Source organism: Phoxinus phoxinus (assembly GCF_949152265.1).
Source record: "Phoxinus phoxinus genome assembly, chromosome: 8".
In the NCBI taxonomy this organism is placed as follows: Eukaryota; Metazoa; Chordata; class Actinopteri; order Cypriniformes; family Leuciscidae; genus Phoxinus; species Phoxinus phoxinus.
Window position 1 is genome coordinate 590783 of NC_136883.1, and position 22500 is coordinate 613282.

Sequence of the window (22500 nt, forward strand, 5' to 3'; positions counted from 1 at the left end):
GAGTGAGTGACGGCAGTGGCCTGTCGAGATGCGTCCTCAGCACATCCATCCTTACAGAACTAGAGGTATCCTGCATCTCATGGAAGGAGAGCTCGACTGCTCACAGAGAGGCTTTAAAAGCTGCTAGATCTGATTATTTTTCAACCCTATTAGAAGAAAATAAACACAAACCCAGGTATTTATTTAAACAGTGGCTAAACTAACGAAAAAGAAAGCTTCAAGCCCAGAAGTTTCCAAGCAACACAGCAGTAATGACTTTATGAACTTCTTTATTTATAAGATCGATAATATTCGGGAGAGAATTATAACTATGCAACCGTCTACTACAGTATCGCATCAGGAAGTGCATTGTAGTCTTGAGTTTCTTCTGGGAACAAACATGTCACAATATTCCTAATTTAAATAATTAATACGCAGAATAAAGGGGCGGGGCCTGGTTGAGTTAGTTAGTAGTGTGTTAAACTGGCGGTTATGGTAAGGGGCGGGACTTTCCCAAACACACTCGAAGCACTCGACCAATCACAACACACTGCTCCAGCCGACCAATCAGAGCACAGTGTGCTTTTCAGAAGGAGGGGCTTCATAGAGACAGGAAGTAAACAGAGCGTTACTGACAGACTGGGAAGAGAGGAGACGCAACAATGGAGAATATGAGGAAAATAATGTGTTTTTGAATATATATTATACCATATTATATTGTATTGATAACATTGAGGTTTTATCTCACTAAGGATGAGCTGACGTCACAGATATTGTTGTGTGTGTGTGTGTGTGTGTGTGTGTGTTTCCAGGCGTGATGTCAGACAGACAGTTCGGGACTCAGTTCGTGTGCAGTGTGGTGGCGTCTCACGTCAGTCATCTTCCCTCCACCAGCCTGAGCTTCATCTGGATCGCTCCTCCAGCCGGCACCGGCTGCGTCAACTTCATGTGAGTCCTCCTCGCACAGCAGACACCAGCAGATCTCTGAACACATCCGACACCAGCAGATCTCTGAACACATCCGACACCAGCAGATCTCTGAACACATCCGACACCAGCAGATCTCTGAACACATCCGACACCAGCAGATCTCTGAACACATCCGACACCAGCAGATCTCTGAACACATCCGACACCAGCAGATCTCTGAACACATCCGACACCAGACAGATCTCTGAACACATCTGACACCAGCAGATATCTGAACACATCCGACACCAGCAGATCTCTGAACACATCCGACACCAGCAGATCTCTGAACACATCCGACACCAGCAGATCTCTGAACACATCCGACACCAGCAGATCTCTGAACACATCTGACACCAGCAGATCTCTGAACACATCCGACACCAGACAGATCTCTGAACACATCCGACACCAGCAGATCTCTGAACACATCCGACACCAGACAGATCTCTGAACACATCCGACACCAGCAGATCTCTGAACACATCCGACACCAGACAGATCTCTGAACACATCCGACACCAGCAGATCTCTGAACACATCCGACACCAGACAGATCTCTGAACACATCCGACACCAGACAGATCTCTGAACACATCCGACACCAGCAGATCTCTGAACACATCCGACACCAGACAGATCTCTGAACACATCCGACACCAGACAGATCTCTGAACACATCCGACACCAGACAGATCTCTGAACACATCCGACACCAGACAGATCTCTGAACACATCCGACACCAGACAGATCTCTGAACACATCCGACACCAGCAGATCTCTGAACACATCCGACACCAGCAGATCTCTGAACACATCCGACACCAGCAGATCTCTGAACACATCCGACACCAGACAGATCTCTGAACACATCCGACACCAGCAGATCTCTGAACACATCCGACACCAGCAGATCTCTGAACACATCCGACACCAGACAGATCTCTGAACACATCTGACACCAGCAGATCTCTGAACACATCTGACACCAGCAGATCTCTGAACACATCTGACACCAGACAGATCTCTGAACACATCCGACACCAGCAGATCTCTGAACACATCCGACACCAGACAGATCTCTGAACACATCCGACACCAGCAGATCTCTGAACACATCCGACACCAGCAGATCTCTGAACACATCTGACACCAGCAGATCTCTGAACACATCTGACACCAGACAGATCTCTGAACACATCCGACACCAGCAGATCTCTGAACACATCCGACACCAGACAGATCTCTGAACACATCCGACACCAGCAGATCTCTGAACACATCCGACACCAGCAGATCTCTGAACACATCCGACACCAGCAGATCTCTGAACACATCCGACACCAGCAGATCTCTGAACACATCCGACACCAGCAGATCTCTGAACACATCCGACACCAGCAGATCTCTGAACACATCCGACACCAGCAGATCTCTGAACACATCCGACACCAGCAGATCTCTGAACACATCCGACACCAGCAGATCTCTGAACACATCCGACACCAGCAGATCTCTGAACACATCCGACACCAGACAGATCTCTGAACACATCCGACACCAGCAGATCTCTGAACACATCCGACACCAGCAGATCTCTGAACACATCCGACACCAGCAGATCTCTGAACACATCCGACACCAGACAGATCTCTGAACACATCCGACACCAGCAGATCTCTGAACACATCCGACACCAGACAGATCTCTGAACACATCCGACACCAGACAGATCTCTGAACACATCCGACACCAGACAGATCTCTGAACACATCCGACACCAGCAGATCTCTGAACACATCCGACACCAGACAGATCTCTGAACACATCCGACACCAGACAGATCTCTGAACACATCCGACACCAGACAGATCTCTGAACACATCTGACACCAGACAGATCTCTGAACACATCCGACACCAGACAGATCTCTGAACACATCTGACACCAGACAGATCTCTGAACACATCCGACACCAGCAGATCTCTGAACACATCCGACACCAGCAGATCTCTGAACACATCCGACACCAGACAGATCTCTGAACACATCCGACACCAGGAGATCTCTGAACACATCCGACACCAGCAGATCTCTGAACACATCTGACACCAGCAGATCTCTGAACACATCCGACACCAGCAGATCTCTGAACACATCTGACACCAGCAGATCTCTGAACACATCTGACACCAGCAGATCTCTGAACACATCCGACACCAGACAGATCTCTGAACACATCCGACACCAGACAGATCTCTGAACACATCCGACACCAGCAGATCTCTGAACACATCCGACACCAGACAGATCTCTGAACACATCCGACACCAGACAGATCTCTGAACACATCTGACACCAGACAGATCTCTGAACACATCCGACACCAGCAGATCTCTGAACACATCCGACACCAGCAGATCTCTGAACACATCCGACACCAGACAGATCTCTGAACACATCCGACACCAGGAGATCTCTGAACACATCCGACACCAGGAGATCTCTGAACACATCCGACACCAGACAGATCTCTGAACACATCCGACACCAGCAGATCTCTGAACACATCCGACACCAGACAGATCTCTGAACACATCCGACACCAGCAGATCTCTGAACACATCCGACACCAGGAGATCTCTGAACACATCCGACACCAGGAGATCTCTGAACACATCCGACACCAGACAGATCTCTGAACACATCCGACACCAGGAGATCTCTGAACACATCTGACACCAGCAGATCTCTGAACACATCCGACACCAGACAGATCTCTGAACACATCCGACACCAGACAGATCTCTGAACACATCCGACACCAGGAGATCTCTGAACACATCCGACACCAGGAGATCTCTGAACACATCCGACACCAGCAGATCTCTGAACACATCTGACACCAGCAGATCTCTGAACACATCCGACACCAGCAGATCTCTGAACACATCCGACACCAGACAGATCTCTGAACACATCGGACACCAGCAGATCTCTGAACACATCTGACACCAGCAGATCTCTGAACACATCCGACACCAGACAGATCTCTGAACACATCCGACACCAGACAGATCTCTGAACACATCCGACACCAGACAGATCTCTGAACACATCCGACACCAGCAGATCTCTGAACACATCCGACACCAGACAGATCTCTGAACACATCCGACACCAGACAGATCTCTGAACACATCTGACACCAGACAGATCTCTGAACACATCTGACACCAGCAGATCTCTGAACACATCCGACACCAGCAGATCTCTGAACACATCCGACACCAGACAGATCTCTGAACACATCCGACACCAGACAGATCTCTGAACACATCCGACACCAGACAGATCTCTGAACACATCTGACACCAGACAGATCTCTGAACACATCTGACACCAGCAGATCTCTGAACACATCCGACACCAGCAGATCTCTGAACACATCCGACACCAGACAGATCTCTGAACACATCTGACACCAGCAGATCTCTGAACACATCCGACACCAGCAGATCTCTGAACACATCCGACACCAGCAGATCTCTGAACACATCCGACACCAGCAGATCTCTGAACACATCCGACACCAGCAGATCTCTGAACACATCCGACACCAGCAGATCTCTGAACACATCCGACACCAGCAGATCTCTGAACACATCCGACACCAGACAGATCTCTGAACACATCCGACACCAGCAGATCTCTGAACACATCCGACACCAGACAGATCTCTGAACACATCCGACACCAGCAGATCTCTGAACACATCCGACACCAGACAGATCTCTGAACACATCCGACACCAGCAGATCTCTGAACACATCCGACACCAGCAGATCTCTGAACACATCCGACACCAGACAGATCTCTGAACACATCCGACACCAGCAGATCTCTGAACACATCCGACACCAGACAGATCTCTGAACACATCTGACACCAGACAGATCTCTGAACACATCCGACACCAGCAGATCTCTGAACACATCCGACACCAGCAGATCTCTGAACACATCCGACACCAGACAGATCTCTGAACACATCTGACACCAGCAGATCTCTGAACACATCCGACACCAGCAGATCTCTGAACACATCTGACACCAGCAGATCTCTGAACACATCCGACACCAGACAGATCTCTGAACACATCTGACACCAGACAGATCTCTGAACACATCCGACACCAGCAGATCTCTGAACACATCCGACACCAGCAGATCTCTGAACACATCCGACACCAGACAGATCTCTGAACACATCCGACACCAGACAGATCTCTGAACACATCCGACACCAGACAGATCTCTGAACACATCCGACACCAGACAGATCTCTGAACACATCCGACACCAGCAGATCTCTGAACACATCCGACACCAGCAGATCTCTGAACACATCCGACACCAGCAGATCTCTGAACACATCCGACACCAGACAGATCTCTGAACACATCCGACACCAGCAGATCTCTGAACACATCCGACACCAGCAGATCTCTGAACACATCCGACACCAGACAGATCTCTGAACACATCCGACACCAGCAGATCTCTGAACACATCCGACACCAGACAGATCTCTGAACACATCCGACACCAGCAGATCTCTGAACACATCCGACACCAGACAGATCTCTGAACACATCTGACACCAGACAGATCTCTGAACACATCCGACACCAGCAGATCTCTGAACACATCCGACACCAGCAGATCTCTGAACACATCCGACACCAGACAGATCTCTGAACACATCTGACACCAGCAGATCTCTGAACACATCCGACACCAGACAGATCTCTGAACACATCCGACACCTGGAGATCTCTGAACACATCCGACACCAGGAGATCTCTGAACACATCCGACACCAGACAGATCTCTGAACACATCCGACACCAGACAGATCTCTGAACACATCCGACACCAGACAGATCTCTGAACACATCCGACACCAGCAGATCTCTGAACACATCCGACACCAGACAGATCTCTGAACACATCTGACACCAGACAGATCTCTGAACACATCCGACACCAGCAGATCTCTGAACACATCCGACACCAGCAGATCTCTGAACACATCCGACACCAGCAGATCTCTGAACACATCCGACACCAGACAGATCTCTGAACACATCCGACACCAGCAGATCTCTGAACACATCCGACACCAGCAGATCTCTGAACACATCCGACACCAGACAGATCTCTGAACACATCCGACACCAGACAGATCTCTGAACACATCTGACACCAGACAGATCTCTGAACACATCCGACACCAGCAGATCTCTGAACACATCCGACACCAGACAGATCTCTGAACACATCCGACACCAGCAGATCTCTGAACACATCCGACACCAGACAGATCTCTGAACACATCCGACACCAGCAGATCTCTGAACACATCCGACACCAGCAGACCTCTGAACACATCCGACACCAGCAGATCTCTGAACACATCCGACACCAGCAGATCTCTGAACACATCCGACACCAGACAGATCTCTGAACACATCCGACACCAGCAGATCTCTGAACACATCTGACACCAGACAGATCTCTGAACACATCCGACACCAGCAGATCTCTGAACACATCCGACACCAGACAGATCTCTGAACACATCCGACACCAGACAGATCTCTGAACACATCTGACACCAGACAGATCTCTGAACACATCCGACACCAGCAGATCTCTGAACACATCCGACACCAGCAGATCTCTGAACACATCCGACACCAGACAGATCTCTGAACACATCCGACACCAGACAGATCTCTGAACACATCCGACACCAGACAGATCTCTGAACACATCCGACACCAGACAGATCTCTGAACACATCCGACACCAGCAGATCTCTGAACACATCCGACACCAGCAGATCTCTGAACACATCCGACACCAGCAGATCTCTGAACACATCCGACACCAGCAGATCTCTGAACACATCCGACACCAGCAGATCTCTGAACACATCCGACACCAGCAGATCTCTGAACACATCTGACACCAGACAGATCTCTGAACACATCCGACACCAGCAGATCTCTGAACACATCCGACACCAGACAGATCTCTGAACACATCCGACACCAGCAGATCTCTGAACACATCCGACACCAGCAGATCTCTGAACACATCCGACACCAGCAGATCTCTGAACACATCCGACACCAGACAGATCTCTGAACACATCCGACACCAGCAGATCTCTGAACACATCCGACACCAGACAGATCTCTGAACACATCCGACACCAGCAGATCTCTGAACACATCCGACACCAGCAGATCTCTGAACACATCCGACACCAGCAGATCTCTGAACACATCCGACACCAGCAGATCTCTGAACACATCCGACACCAGCAGATCTCTGAACACATCCGACACCAGACAGATCTCTGAACACATCCGACACCAGACAGATCTCTGAACACATCCGACACCAGCAGATCTCTGAACACATCCGACACCAGACAGATCTCTGAACACATCCGACACCAGACAGATCTCTGAACACATCCGACACCAGCAGATCTCTGAACACATCCAACACCAGCAGATCTCTGAACACATCCGACACCAGACAGATCTCTGAACACATCCGACACCAGCAGATATCTGAACACATCCGACACCAGACAGATCTCTGAACACATCCGACACCAGACAGATCTCTGAACACATCTGACACCAGACAGATCTCTGAACACATCCGACACCAGCAGATCTCTGAACACATCCGACACCAGCAGATCTCTGAACACATCCGACACCAGCAGATCTCTGAACACATCCGACACCAGACAGATCTCTGAACACATCCGACACCAGCAGATATCTGAACACATCCGACACCAGCAGATCTCTGAACACATCCGACACCAGCAGATCTCTGAACACATCCGACACCAGCAGATCTCTGAACACATCCGACACCAGCAGATCTCTGAACACATCCGACACCAGCAGATCTCTGAACACATCCGACACCAGACAGATCTCTGAACACATCCGACACCAGACAGATCTCTGAACACATCCGACACCAGCAGATCTCTGAACACATCCGACACCAGACAGATCTCTGAACACATCCGACACCAGACAGATCTCTGAACACATCCGACACCAGCAGATCTCTGAACACATCCAACACCAGCAGATCTCTGAACACATCCGACACCAGACAGATCTCTGAACACATCCGACACCAGCAGATATCTGAACACATCCGACACCAGACAGATCTCTGAACACATCCGACACCAGACAGATCTCTGAACACATCTGACACCAGACAGATCTCTGAACACATCCGACACCAGCAGATCTCTGAACACATCCGACACCAGCAGATCTCTGAACACATCTGACACCAGCAGATCTCTGAACACATCCGACACCAGACAGATCTCTGAACACATCCGACACCAGCAGATATCTGAACACATCCGACACCAGACAGATCTCTGAACACATCCGACACCAGCAGATCTCTGAACACATCCGACACCAGCAGATCTCTGAACACATCTGACACCAGCAGATCTCTGAACACATCCGACACCAGACAGATCTCTGAACACATCCGACACCAGCAGATCTCTGAACACATCCGACACCAGACAGATCTCTGAACACATCCGACACCAGCAGATCTCTGAACACATCCGACACCAGACAGATCTCTGAACACATCCGACACCAGCAGATCTCTGAACACATCCGACACCAGACAGATCTCTGAACACATCCGACACCAGACAGATCTCTGAACACATCCGACACCAGCAGATCTCTGAACACATCCGACACCAGACAGATCTCTGAACACATCCGACACCAGACAGATCTCTGAACACATCCGACACCAGACAGATCTCTGAACACATCCGACACCAGACAGATCTCTGAACACATCCGACACCAGCAGATCTCTGAACACATCCGACACCAGCAGATATCTGAACACATCCGACACCAGACAGATCTCTGAACACATCCGACACCAGACAGATCTCTGAACACATCTGACACCAGACAGATCTCTGAACACATCCGACACCAGCAGATCTCTGAACACATCCGACACCAGCAGATCTCTGAACACATCCGACACCAGACAGATCTCTGAACACATCCGACACCAGACAGATCTCTGAACACATCCGACACCAGGAGATCTCTGAACACATCCGACACCAGCAGATCTCTGAACACATCCGACACCAGACAGATCTCTGAACACATCTGACACCAGCAGATCTCTGAACACATCCGACACCAGACAGATCTCTGAACACATCCGACACCAGCAGATCTCTGAACACATCCGACACCAGCAGATCTCTGAACACATCCGACACCAGACAGATCTCTGAACACATCCGACACCAGACAGATCTCTGAACACATCCGACACCAGCAGATCTCTGAACACATCCGACACCAGACAGATCTCTGAACACATCCGACACCAGCAGATCTCTGAACACATCCGACACCAGACAGATCTCTGAACACATCTGACACCAGCAGATATCTGAACACATCCGACACCAGCAGATCTCTGAACACATCCGACACCAGCAGATCTCTGAACACATCCGACACCAGCAGATCTCTGAACACATCCGACACCAGCAGATCTCTGAACACATCCGACACCAGACAGATCTCTGAACACATCCGACACCAGCAGATCTCTGAACACATCCGACACCAGCAGATATCTGAACACATCCGACACCAGCAGATCTCTGAACACATCCGACACCAGCAGATCTCTGAACACATCCGACACCAGCAGATCTCTGAACACATCCGACACCAGCAGATCTCTGAACACATCCGACACCAGACAGATCTCTGAACACATCCGACACCAGCAGATCTCTGAACACATCCGACACCAGCAGATCTCTGAACACATCCGACACCAGACAGATCTCTGAACACATCCGACACCAGCAGATCTCTGAACACATCCGACACCAGCAGATCTCTGAACACATCCGACACCAGACAGATCTCTGAACACATCCGACACCAGCAGATCTCTGAACACATCCGACACCAGCAGATCTCTGAACACATCCGACACCAGCAGATCTCTGAACACATCCGACACCAGCAGATCTCTGAACACATCCGACACCAGACAGATCTCTGAACACATCCGACACCAGACAGATCTCTGAACACATCCGACACCAGCAGATCTCTGAACACATCCGACACCAGCAGATCTCTGAACACATCCGACACCAGCAGATCTCTGAACACATCCGACACCAGCAGATCTCTGAACACATCCGACACCAGCAGATCTCTGAACACATCCGACACCAGACAGATCTCTGAACACATCCGACACCAGACAGATCTCTGAACACATCCGACACCAGCAGATCTCTGAACACATCCGACACCAGACAGATCTCTGAACACATCCGACACCAGACAGATCTCTGAACACATCCGACACCAGCAGATCTCTGAACACATCCAACACCAGCAGATCTCTGAACACATCCGACACCAGACAGATCTCTGAACACATCCGACACCAGCAGATATCTGAACACATCCGACACCAGACAGATCTCTGAACACATCCGACACCAGACAGATCTCTGAACACATCTGACACCAGACAGATCTCTGAACACATCCGACACCAGCAGATCTCTGAACACATCCGACACCAGCAGATCTCTGAACACATCCGACACCAGCAGATCTCTGAACACATCCGACACCAGACAGATCTCTGAACACATCCGACACCAGCAGATATCTGAACACATCCGACACCAGCAGATCTCTGAACACATCCGACACCAGCAGATCTCTGAACACATCCGACACCAGCAGATCTCTGAACACATCCGACACCAGCAGATCTCTGAACACATCCGACACCAGCAGATCTCTGAACACATCCGACACCAGACAGATCTCTGAACACATCCGACACCAGACAGATCTCTGAACACATCCGACACCAGCAGATCTCTGAACACATCCGACACCAGACAGATCTCTGAACACATCCGACACCAGACAGATCTCTGAACACATCCGACACCAGCAGATCTCTGAACACATCCAACACCAGCAGATCTCTGAACACATCCGACACCAGACAGATCTCTGAACACATCCGACACCAGCAGATCTCTGAACACATCCGACACCAGACAGATCTCTGAACACATCTGACACCAGACAGATCTCTGAACACATCCGACACCAGCAGATCTCTGAACACATCCGACACCAGCAGATCTCTGAACACATCTGACACCAGCAGATCTCTGAACACATCCGACACCAGACAGATCTCTGAACACATCCGACACCAGCAGATATCTGAACACATCCGACACCAGACAGATCTCTGAACACATCCGACACCAGCAGATCTCTGAACACATCCGACACCAGCAGATCTCTGAACACATCCGACACCAGCAGATCTCTGAACACATCTGACACCAGCAGATCTCTGAACACATCCGACACCAGACAGATCTCTGAACACATCCGACACCAGCAGATCTCTGAACACATCCGACACCAGACAGATCTCTGAACACATCCGACACCAGCAGATCTCTGAACACATCCGACACCAGACAGATCTCTGAACACATCCGACACCAGCAGATCTCTGAACACATCCGACACCAGACAGATCTCTGAACACATCCGACACCAGACAGATCTCTGAACACATCCGACACCAGCAGATCTCTGAACACATCCGACACCAGACAGATCTCTGAACACATCCGACACCAGACAGATCTCTGAACACATCCGACACCAGACAGATCTCTGAACACATCCGACACCAGACAGATCTCTGAACACATCCGACACCAGCAGATCTCTGAACACATCCGACACCAGCAGATATCTGAACACATCCGACACCAGACAGATCTCTGAACACATCCGACACCAGACAGATCTCTGAACACATCTGACACCAGACAGATCTCTGAACACATCCGACACCAGCAGATCTCTGAACACATCCGACACCAGCAGATCTCTGAACACATCCGACACCAGACAGATCTCTGAACACATCCGACACCAGACAGATCTCTGAACACATCCGACACCAGGAGATCTCTGAACACATCCGACACCAGCAGATCTCTGAACACATCCGACACCAGACAGATCTCTGAACACATCTGACACCAGCAGATCTCTGAACACATCCGACACCAGCAGATCTCTGAACACATCCGACACCAGCAGATCTCTGAACACATCCGACACCAGCAGATCTCTGAACACATCCGACACCAGACAGATCTCTGAACACATCCGACACCAGCAGATCTCTGAACACATCCGACACCAGCAGATCTCTGAACACATCCGACACCAGACAGATCTCTGAACACATCCGACACCAGCAGATCTCTGAACACATCCGACACCAGACAGATCTCTGAACACATCTGACACCAGCAGATATCTGAACACATCCGACACCAGCAGATCTCTGAACACATCCGACACACCAGCAGATCTCTGAACACATCCGACACCAGCAGATCTCTGAACACATCCGACACCAGCAGATCTCTGAACACATCCGACACCAGACAGATCTCTGAACACATCCGACACCAGCAGATCTCTGAACACATCCGACACCAGCAGATATCTGAACACATCCGACACCAGCAGATCTCTGAACACATCCGACACCAGCAGATCTCTGAACACATCCGACACCAGCAGATCTCTGAACACATCCGACACCAGCAGATCTCTGAACACATCCGACACCAGACAGATCTCTGAACACATCCGACACCAGCAGATCTCTGAACACATCCGACACCAGCAGATCTCTGAACACATCCGACACCAGACAGATCTCTGAACACATCCGACACCAGCAGATCTCTGAACACATCCGACACCAGCAGATCTCTGAACACATCCGACACCAGACAGATCTCTGAACACATCCGACACCAGCAGATCTCTGAACACATCCGACACCAGCAGATCTCTGAACACATCCGACACCAGCAGATCTCTGAACACATCCGACACCAGCAGATCTCTGAACACATCCGACACCAGACAGATCTCGCGAGTGAGTGAGTCCTGAAGGGTCGTCACACATAAAACATGCGCCGCTTCCAGAAACCAAACCTGCACCAGTCAGAGCCACAGAAGGGCCAGGGCTTGCTTCTCAGAAATGCCAAGCTGACAAAAGACCTTTAGACCTTATCAGAAGCTCCACACATGTAGATCTGCTCAGTTTTCCTCACAACTACTGTACATCTTTCATATTTACATACTGCATATAAATATTGTATATTGTTTACATACTTTTTGGTCTGGAATTTCAGAATCAAAAGAGTAATATGTTTATTGTGAAGATCTGATGATTTCCAGCTCATATGGAGCCGCCGGTCAGTAATAATATCAGAGATGTGAAGCACAGGCGCGCTCAGAGAACACAGATCGTCCACATGTCCATCATGTTCTGTCGAGAGCAGACAGACTGTTAGCGTGTACCGCTCGCTGAAGGTGTAAAAGATTGTGTGTGTGTATTATTGTAATCGGTTCATGGGTGTACGTGCACTTCAACAGTCCTTTCAAAATAGAAGTCACAGGCTATTTGTGACACAGACGTTTACAGAGCCGCTTTCAGCACTCATGACTTCACAGTTTCCCCGTGTGTGCCCGCGGGTCAGCAGAAGATGTGTGTGTTTGTGTGTGTGTCCGCGGGTCAGCAGAAGATGTGTGTGTTTGTGTGTGTGTCCGCGGGTCAGCAGAAGATGTGTGTGTGTGTGTGCCCGCGGGTCAGCAGAAGATGTGTGTGTTTGTGTGTGTGTCCGCGGGTCAGCAGAAGATGTGTGTATGTGTGTGTGTGTCCGCGGGTCAGCAGAAGATGTGTGTGTTTGTGTGTCCGCGGGTCAGCAGAAGATGTGTGTGTGTGTGTGTGTGTCCGCGGGTCAGCAGAAGATGTGTGTGTTTGTGTGTCCGCGGGTCAGCAGAAGATGTGTGTGTGTGTGTGTGTGTCCGCGGGTCAGCAGAAGATGTGTGTGTGTGTGTGTCCGCGGGTCAGCAGAAGATGTGTGTCCGCGGGTCAGCAGAAGATGTGTGTGTGTGTGTGTGTGTGTGTGTCCGCGGGTCAGCAGAAGATGTGTGTGTTTGTGTGTCCGCGGGTCAGCAGAAGATGTGTGTGTGTGTGTGTGTGTCCGCGGGTCAGCAGAAGATGTGTGTGTGTGTGTGTCCGCGGGTCAGCAGAAGATGTGTGTCCGCGGGTCAGCAGAAGATGTGTGTGTGTGTGTGTGTGTCCGCGGGTCAGCAGAAGATGTGTGTGTGTGTGTGTCCGCGGGTCAGCAGAAGATGTGTGTGTGTGTGTGTGTCCGCGGGTCAGCAGAAGATGTGTGTGTGTGTGTGTCCGCGGGTCAGCAGAAGATGTGTGTGTGTGTGTGTGTGTGTGTCCGCGGGTCAGCAGAAGATGTGTGTGTGTGTGTGTGTGTGTGTCCGCGGGTCAGCAGAAGATGTGTGTGTGTGTGTGTGTGTGTGTGTGTGTGTGTGTGTCTGCGGGTCAGCAGAAGATCTGTGCACATGTGTGTGTGTGTGTGTCCGCGGGTCAGCAGAAGATGTGTGTGTGTGTGTGTTCACGGGTCAGCAGAAGATGTGTGTGTGTGTGTGTGTGTCTGCGGGTCAGCAGAAGATCTGTGCACATGTGTGTGTGTGTGTGTGTGCGTGTGTGCGTGTGTGCGTGTGTGTGTGTGTGTATCTCTCCGCCGTTTGTCACTGTCAGAGTTTATGTCGGCCGCTCCGGAGCACTCAAGGCCGCATGTTCAGTCGTTCGTAACTCCGCCGTGAAGCCGCGATGGGAAGCGCCAGCGCCGCTCTGCTTCTGAGGCGGCGAGTGTTCAGGCGTTCCTCTTATTACGATTAACTGACACGTAATGGAGTCCGGCTGTTTGTGCAGGACCATCTGCTCAGCGCAGCCTGTGTTCTGCATCATACTGAACACTTTCGTTCCCTGTCCTGGAAAGAGTGGATCATATATTCTGTCTTTATAAACAAATGCCACATGAGTGAAGTGGGCAAGACACACTGACTGAAGAAGTGAGATTGATCGAATGAAAGACACAAAGAGAGTTTCCATTGTTTAATTCTGGAAGTTGAGCTCGACAGCCAGCGAACATTTATTTAGTGAAATTCACAAACAACTGAAAGGTTGATGACGACAATGTCAATGAATTTAGCAATAAAGGCTTTATAATACAGACATATATTCCTAAACGATGTATAGACAGACAGTATGTACTCCTCTGAGAATAGAAGAGCACGTTGACTGTGTTCTTGCGGTGTACTTCAAATATTAAATGTATATTTAAAAAAATATATATTATAGGTTCCTTATATTAATGAAATAAAAACTTAAAGACAGCACACTTTCATTCTTAACACACTTAAATTTCATTTGTAAAGTGCATTGTAAAATTAAATAATGTAAAATTAAAAGATTTACTTTAAATCATAATGTTTTGAACTCTTTTAAAGTTCAGAACTGTTCAACTGAATTCTCAGGCGATCCGTGTTTCGCTATTACTCATGACAGAGTTCATAATCTCCTGACCAAAACACAGGTGAAGAAGAAGCAGAAGCGAGCGATAGAAGCAAGCATTGCTGACACACATGCAAACTAACACGATCATCAAACATTAAAAAGCACATCAAAACTCAACGTTACTGAATGAAGAGTTTAACCGTGAAGAGGAAACGACTCGATCGGCTCCATCTGTGTTTGATCTCGCTCTGAATCCCATCCGGACGAAGACTTCGACAGAAACCTTGAGTTAGCGCTTAAGTTCAGTATTAAGCATTGAGCTTTAGTTCAGCCGTGTGCAAACGCGCGCACACACACACACACACACACACACACACACACACACACACACACACACACACACACACACACACACACACACACACACACACACACACACACACACACACACACACACACACACACACACACACACTCGACTGCCGTAATGCTGTTGTTTGTAACGAGCTCTTAACTGTTGTCAAGGTCACTGCATTCTCACCTTTACTTAAACGACTTCCCGTGACCCGGCATAATGAGCAGGTAATTTGCCAACGGCTCCCTGAAGCCTCTTCTAAACGCTCATTAAATCTGCATGCGCTGAGGGAGCGCTTCCTCGTGACAACAACCGCTTCCGCGTCCTCCGTTCACTCGACAACACGCGTAATGTGATCAGCGGCGGCTCGGCTCACAGTAAATGAGATAAGAGGAGAGGAAAGGGATAAATATTGTTTTCGCTCTCGCTGATTGATTGCTCGTCCGCCGCCGCAGCTGCAGCTCCGCTCTGCAGATCAATCACACAATTAATCCATTATTTTAAAGGCTAAATCCAAACGTGCAGAAGGAGTGTGTGTAACGCGGCTGTGATTCCCGTAATGAGTGTGTGTAACGCGGCTGTGATCCCCTTATTCATCATGATTAGAGAGCAGTGCGGTGATGCTCAGGGCTTCCAGCAGCAGATGTTCTGCGGATGCTCGAGCGATGGGGTGTGTGTGTGTGTGTGTGTGTGTGTGTGTCTGTGCATCAGTTCCACACGCGTGTGTGTTCGTATGTGACGGGGTCAGAGGTCACAGCGGGTTTGGAGGGTCTAGCTGTCAGACGTGTGCTGCGGGCCGGAAACATGTAATCACACAACAGCATTCACATAATAACCTGTGTGTGTGTGCGTGTGTGTGTGTAAGAGCATTCAGCATAATAACCTGTGTGTGTGTGTGTGTGTGTGTGTGTGTGTGTGTGTGTGTGTGTGTGTGTGTGTAAGAGCATTCAGCATAATAACCTGTGTGTGTGTGTGTGTGTGTGTGTGTGTGTGTGTGTGTGTGTGTGTGTGTGTGTAAGAGCATTCAGCATAATAACCTGTGTGTGTGTGTGTGTGTGTGTGTGTGTAAGAGCATTCAGCATAATAACCTGTGTGTGTGTGTGTGTGTGTGTGTGTGTGTGTGTGTGTGTGTTCTCCAAGAAAGTAACCCAGCTGACCTGAGGACGATAAACATCTACACAGTGTTTAAACAGGGCTGTGACAGTATTTGCTGTGTCACACACAGATGGTAAAGACTCGCTGAAGAAGAGCAGAGCAGTTTCTCCGGACACACGCTGATTAGTGATAGATGTGATAAAGTCTGCTTTGTTTACATCGCTCTGGCTTTCCCACAGAGAGTAATGTACTCGAGGACACAGGGAAAGTGCGCCGGTTGTTAGGATTGCACTTCTTCCAACATGTGAACCGTGATGTACGAGGATCAGTAATCGTAGGATTTGGAAGAAACACACAGGTGTAGAAGAGACTCGCTGAAGTCGTCATGCACAACCACTGTAGTCGTGCCGGTTTAACCCGTCTGAGTGTCAAAGTCAAAGTTTCTTTATCCGTCTCCTCAAGGAGAAATTTGTTTTGGATGCAAAGAAAATTGCTACAGAACAATTAAAACAGAGACACAACACAGATACAGGATTAAACCTGTTAAAGAGGAGTGATACCATCTGATCAAAACATAATTTCCTAAGAATGATGTCTGGCTGGTTGAGTTAAAGGCAGAGCTTTTCTGGCATATGCAGCAGGACTTCGAAGTTAGGTGCATTATTGTTGATATAGCATCACTTGTACTACGATTTTTTGTATAAGCGAATTGGTATTTATCTCAATTTTAAACTTTCCACGTCTGTGTGGAGTTTCTCTACCATAAGCCTCTCAAAAGATTTAAAAACATTGGAAGTAATGGCCACTGCCGATAGTCATTACTCTATCAGAGTGTTGGTACTGTACATGTATCTATAGAAAGCTGAAATAATGTATGCCAGGCTGGTGATAGTTCTTCTGCAGAAGTGTTAAAAGAAAGGCAGACAGGTTGTCAGGGCGTTGCTTTAGTTGTGTGTATATTATTAAACACCTTAGTAACAGTGTGTGGTTCAATTACAATATCCAAGTCAACATTACACAATACATTCTCTAGCACTGCAGCACATTCCCTGCTATTGTCTGAATTAAAACGCATATAAAAAGTATTCAATTCGTTTGCCTTTGCAATTTTCTTTTGGGCAAACACTTCTTTTTAGTGTCCATATTAGTCATTTTCTAATAGAGTCCTAAAGTGTCTTTGTGTTTGACTCTGACGCTCTTGTTCTGCCGGGCTGCTCTCATTCACAGATGAAGCTCGGACTTCTGCTTTGTTCCCAGAACTAAAAGCTAGTTTCTTCCTGTTAATACATTCCTTAATGCCTTTTGTGATGTAGAGTTTATTATTAGGATACCGTTTGACCATTTTCTGGGGTATGACAGAGTCGATACAGAAAGAGATGTAGGCTGTGATTGACTCTGTTGCATTATCAATATCTGCATCCTTAAAAAAGATATTCCAGTCTGTGTAGAGAGAGAATCCTTCAGCTCCTCCACTTTATCACTAGTCCATACTTTCACAGACCGGATACCGGTTTGCTGGACTTAAAAACGGAGCGATATGTGGCAGCAGCTGGATAACATTATGATCAGAGTTATTCGGGGGTCTGGCTCTGGCTGTGTAAGCGTCCTTGATATTGCCGTAGCATTTATCAAGTATATTGTTGTTTCTAGTGTTACATTTAACATATTGATGAAATCCAGGTAAAGTTTTATCTAAGCTGCAATGATTAAAGTCGCCAAGTATCCGCATGGGAGCGTCAGGTTTGTTCTGTAGATGGCGATGGACACAGTCTGGGATTGTCTTATCTGCAATGCTGGCATTCCCACTTGGTGGAACGTACACAACACACACACATATGTTGGTAAATTCTCTAGGCAGATAATGTGGCCGCAGGGTAACGCAGTACAGCTCCAGGTTGGGGTTGCATATTTTGTCTCTCACTGCAAAGTTACGACACCAACTGTCCTTAATATACATACCCAGCAACCCGAAGTCCCAGCAGCTCGGTCCGGCTATATATTAGGAGGCCGGTGCCGCTGCTTAACCCGTCAGCGGAGCTCTGAACGACTTGGCCAAACTAGATTAGCCATGCCAGTGCTAGTGGTGCCATTCTCCTCCAGTTCACTTTGCACACATGCAGCATACAGCTCACAACACAGCTCACAACACAGTTCACAACACAGCTCACAACACAGCTCACAACACAGTTCACAACACAGCTCACAACACAGTTCACAACACAGCTCACAACACAGCTCACAACACAGTTCACAACACAGCTCACAACACAGCTCACAACACAGTTCACAACACAGTTCACAACACAGCTCACAACACAGTTCACAACACAGTTCACAACACAGCTCACAACACAGCTCACAACACAGCTCACAACACAGCTCACAACACAGCTCACAACACAGCTCACAACACAGCTCACAACACAGTTCACAACACAGCTCACAACACAGCTCACAACACAGTTCACAACACAGTTCACAACACAGTTCACAACACAGTTCACAACACAGTTCACAACACAGTTCACAACACAGCTCACAACACAGTTCACAACACAGTTCACAACACAGTTCACAACACAGTTCACAACACAGTTCACAACACAGTTCACAACACAGCTCACAACACAGCTCACAACACAGTTCACAACACAGCTCACAACACAGTTCACAACACAGCTCACAACACAGTTCACAACACAGTTCACAACACAGTTCACAACAGTTCACAACACAGTTCACAACACAGCTCACAACACAGCTCACAACACAGCTCACAACACAGCTCACAACACAGCTCACAACACAGTTCACAACACAGTTCACAACACAGTTCACAACAGTTCACAACACAGCTCACAACACAGCTCACAACACAGTTCACAACACAGCTCACAACACAGTTCACAACACAGCTCACAACACAGTTCACAACACAGCTCACAACACAGCTCACAACACAGCTCACAACACAGCTCACAACACAGCTCACAACACAGCTCACAACACAGCTCACAACACAGCTCACAACACAGTTCACAACACAGTTCACAACACAGCTCACAACACAGCTCACAACACAGCTCACAACACAGTTCACAACACAGCTCACAACACAGCTCACAACACAGTTCACAACACAGTTCACAACACAGCTCACAACACAGTTCACAACACAGTTCACAACAGTTCACAACACAGTTCACAACACAGTTCACAACACAGCTCACAACACAGTTCACAACACAGCTCACAACACAGCTCACAACAGCTCACAACAGCTCACAACACAGTTCACAACACAGCTCACAACACAGTTCACAACACAGCTCACAACACAGCTCACAACACAGTTCACAACACAGCTCACAACAGCTCACAACACAGCTCACAACAGCTCACAACACAGTTCCCAACACAGCTCACAACACAGCTCACAACACAGCTCACAACACAGCTCACAACAGCTCACAACACAGCTCACAACACAGCTCACAACACAGCTCACAACACAGCTCACAACACAGCTCACAACACAGCTCACAACACAGTTCACAACACAGCTCACAACACAGCTCACAACACAGTTCACAACACAGCTCACAACACAGCTCACAACACAGCTCACAACACAGCTCACAACACAGCTCACAACACAGCTCACAACACAGCTCACAACACAGCTCACAACACAGTTCACAACACAGCTCACAACACAGCTCACAACACAGCTCACAACACAGCTCACAACACAGTTCACAACACAGCTCACAACACAGCTCACAACACAGCTCACAACACAGCTCACAACACAGCTCACAACACAGCTCACAACACAGTTCACAACACAGCTCACAACACAGTTCACAACACAGCTCACAACACAGCTCACAACACAGCTCACAACACAGCTCACAACACAGTTCACAACACAGCTCACAACACAGTTCACAACACAGATCACAACACAGCTCACAACACAGTTCACAACACAGTTCACAACACAGTTCACAACACAGTTCACAACACAGCTCACAACACAGCTCACAACACAGTTCACAACACATCTCACAACACAGTTCACAACACAGTTCACAACACAGATCACAACACAGCTCACAACACAGCTCACAACACAGCTCACAACACAGCTCACAACACAGTTCACAACACAGCTCACAACACAGCTCACAACACAGATCACAACACAGCTCACAACAGTTCACAACACAGCTCACACACAGCTCACAACAGTTCAAAACAGTTCACAACACAGCTCACAACACAGCTCACAACACAGCTCACAACAGCTCACAACAGTTCACAACAGCTCACAACAAAGCTCACAACACAGCTCACAACACAGCTCACAACACAGCTCACAACACAGTTCACAACACAGTTCACAACACAGTTCACAACACAGTTCACAACACAGCTTACAACACAGCTCACAACATCTCACAACACAGCTCACAACACAGCTCACAATACAGCTCACAACAGCTCACAACAGTTCACAACAGCTCACAACAAAGCTCACAACACAGCTCACAACACAGCTCACAACAAAGCTCACAACACAGCTCACAACACAGTTCACAACACAGCTCACAACACAGCTCACAACACAGCTCACAACACAGTTCACAACACAGCTCACAACACAGCTCAACACAGCTCACAACACAGCTCACAACACAGCTCACAACACAGCTCACAACACAGCTCACAACACAGCTCACAACACAGTTCACAACACAGCTCACAACACAGCTCACAACACAGTTCACAACACAGTTCACAACACAGCTCACAACACAGTTCACAACACAGTTCACAACAGTTCACAACACAGTTCACAACACAGTTCACAACACAGCTCACAACACAGTTCACAACACAGCTCACAACACTGTTCACAACACAGTTCACAACACAGCTCACAACACTGTTCACAACTAAGTTCACAACTAAGTTCACAACACAGCTCACAACACAGTTCACAACACAGTTCACAACACAGCTCACAACAGTTCACAACAGCTCACAACACAGCTCACAACACAGCTCACAACACAGCTCACAACACAGCTCACAACACAGCTCACAACACAGCTCACAACACAGTTCACAACACAGTTCACAACACAGTTCACAACACAGCTCACAACACAGCTCACAACACAGTTCACAACACAGCTCACAACACAGCTCACAACAGCTCACAACACAGCTCACAACACAGCTCACAACACAGCTCACAACAGCTCACAACACAGCTCACAACACAGCTCACAACACTGCTCACAACACAGCTCACAACACTGCTCACAACACAGCTCACAACACAGCTCACAACACAACACTGCTCACAACACAGTTCACAACACAGCTCACAACACAGCTCACAACACAGCTCACAACACAGCTCACAACACAGTTCACAACACAGTTCACAACACAGTTCACAACACAGCTCACAACAC

The 22500-nt window shown here is 48.4% G+C and overlaps 1 protein-coding gene across 3 annotated transcripts in view; it reads left to right on the forward strand.

Annotated features, from left to right (window-relative positions):
* Positions 1-22500, forward strand: part of reln (reelin) — a 174577-nt gene that overhangs the window by 43058 nt on the left and 109019 nt on the right. For all 3 annotated transcript variants that reach the window (XM_079621465.1, XM_079621464.1, XM_079621466.1), the window contains exon 3: positions 792-927. In XM_079621465.1, coding sequence (XP_079477591.1) covers positions 792-927 — 136 coding nt within the window. The remainder of the gene's footprint in view (positions 1-791; positions 928-22500) is intronic.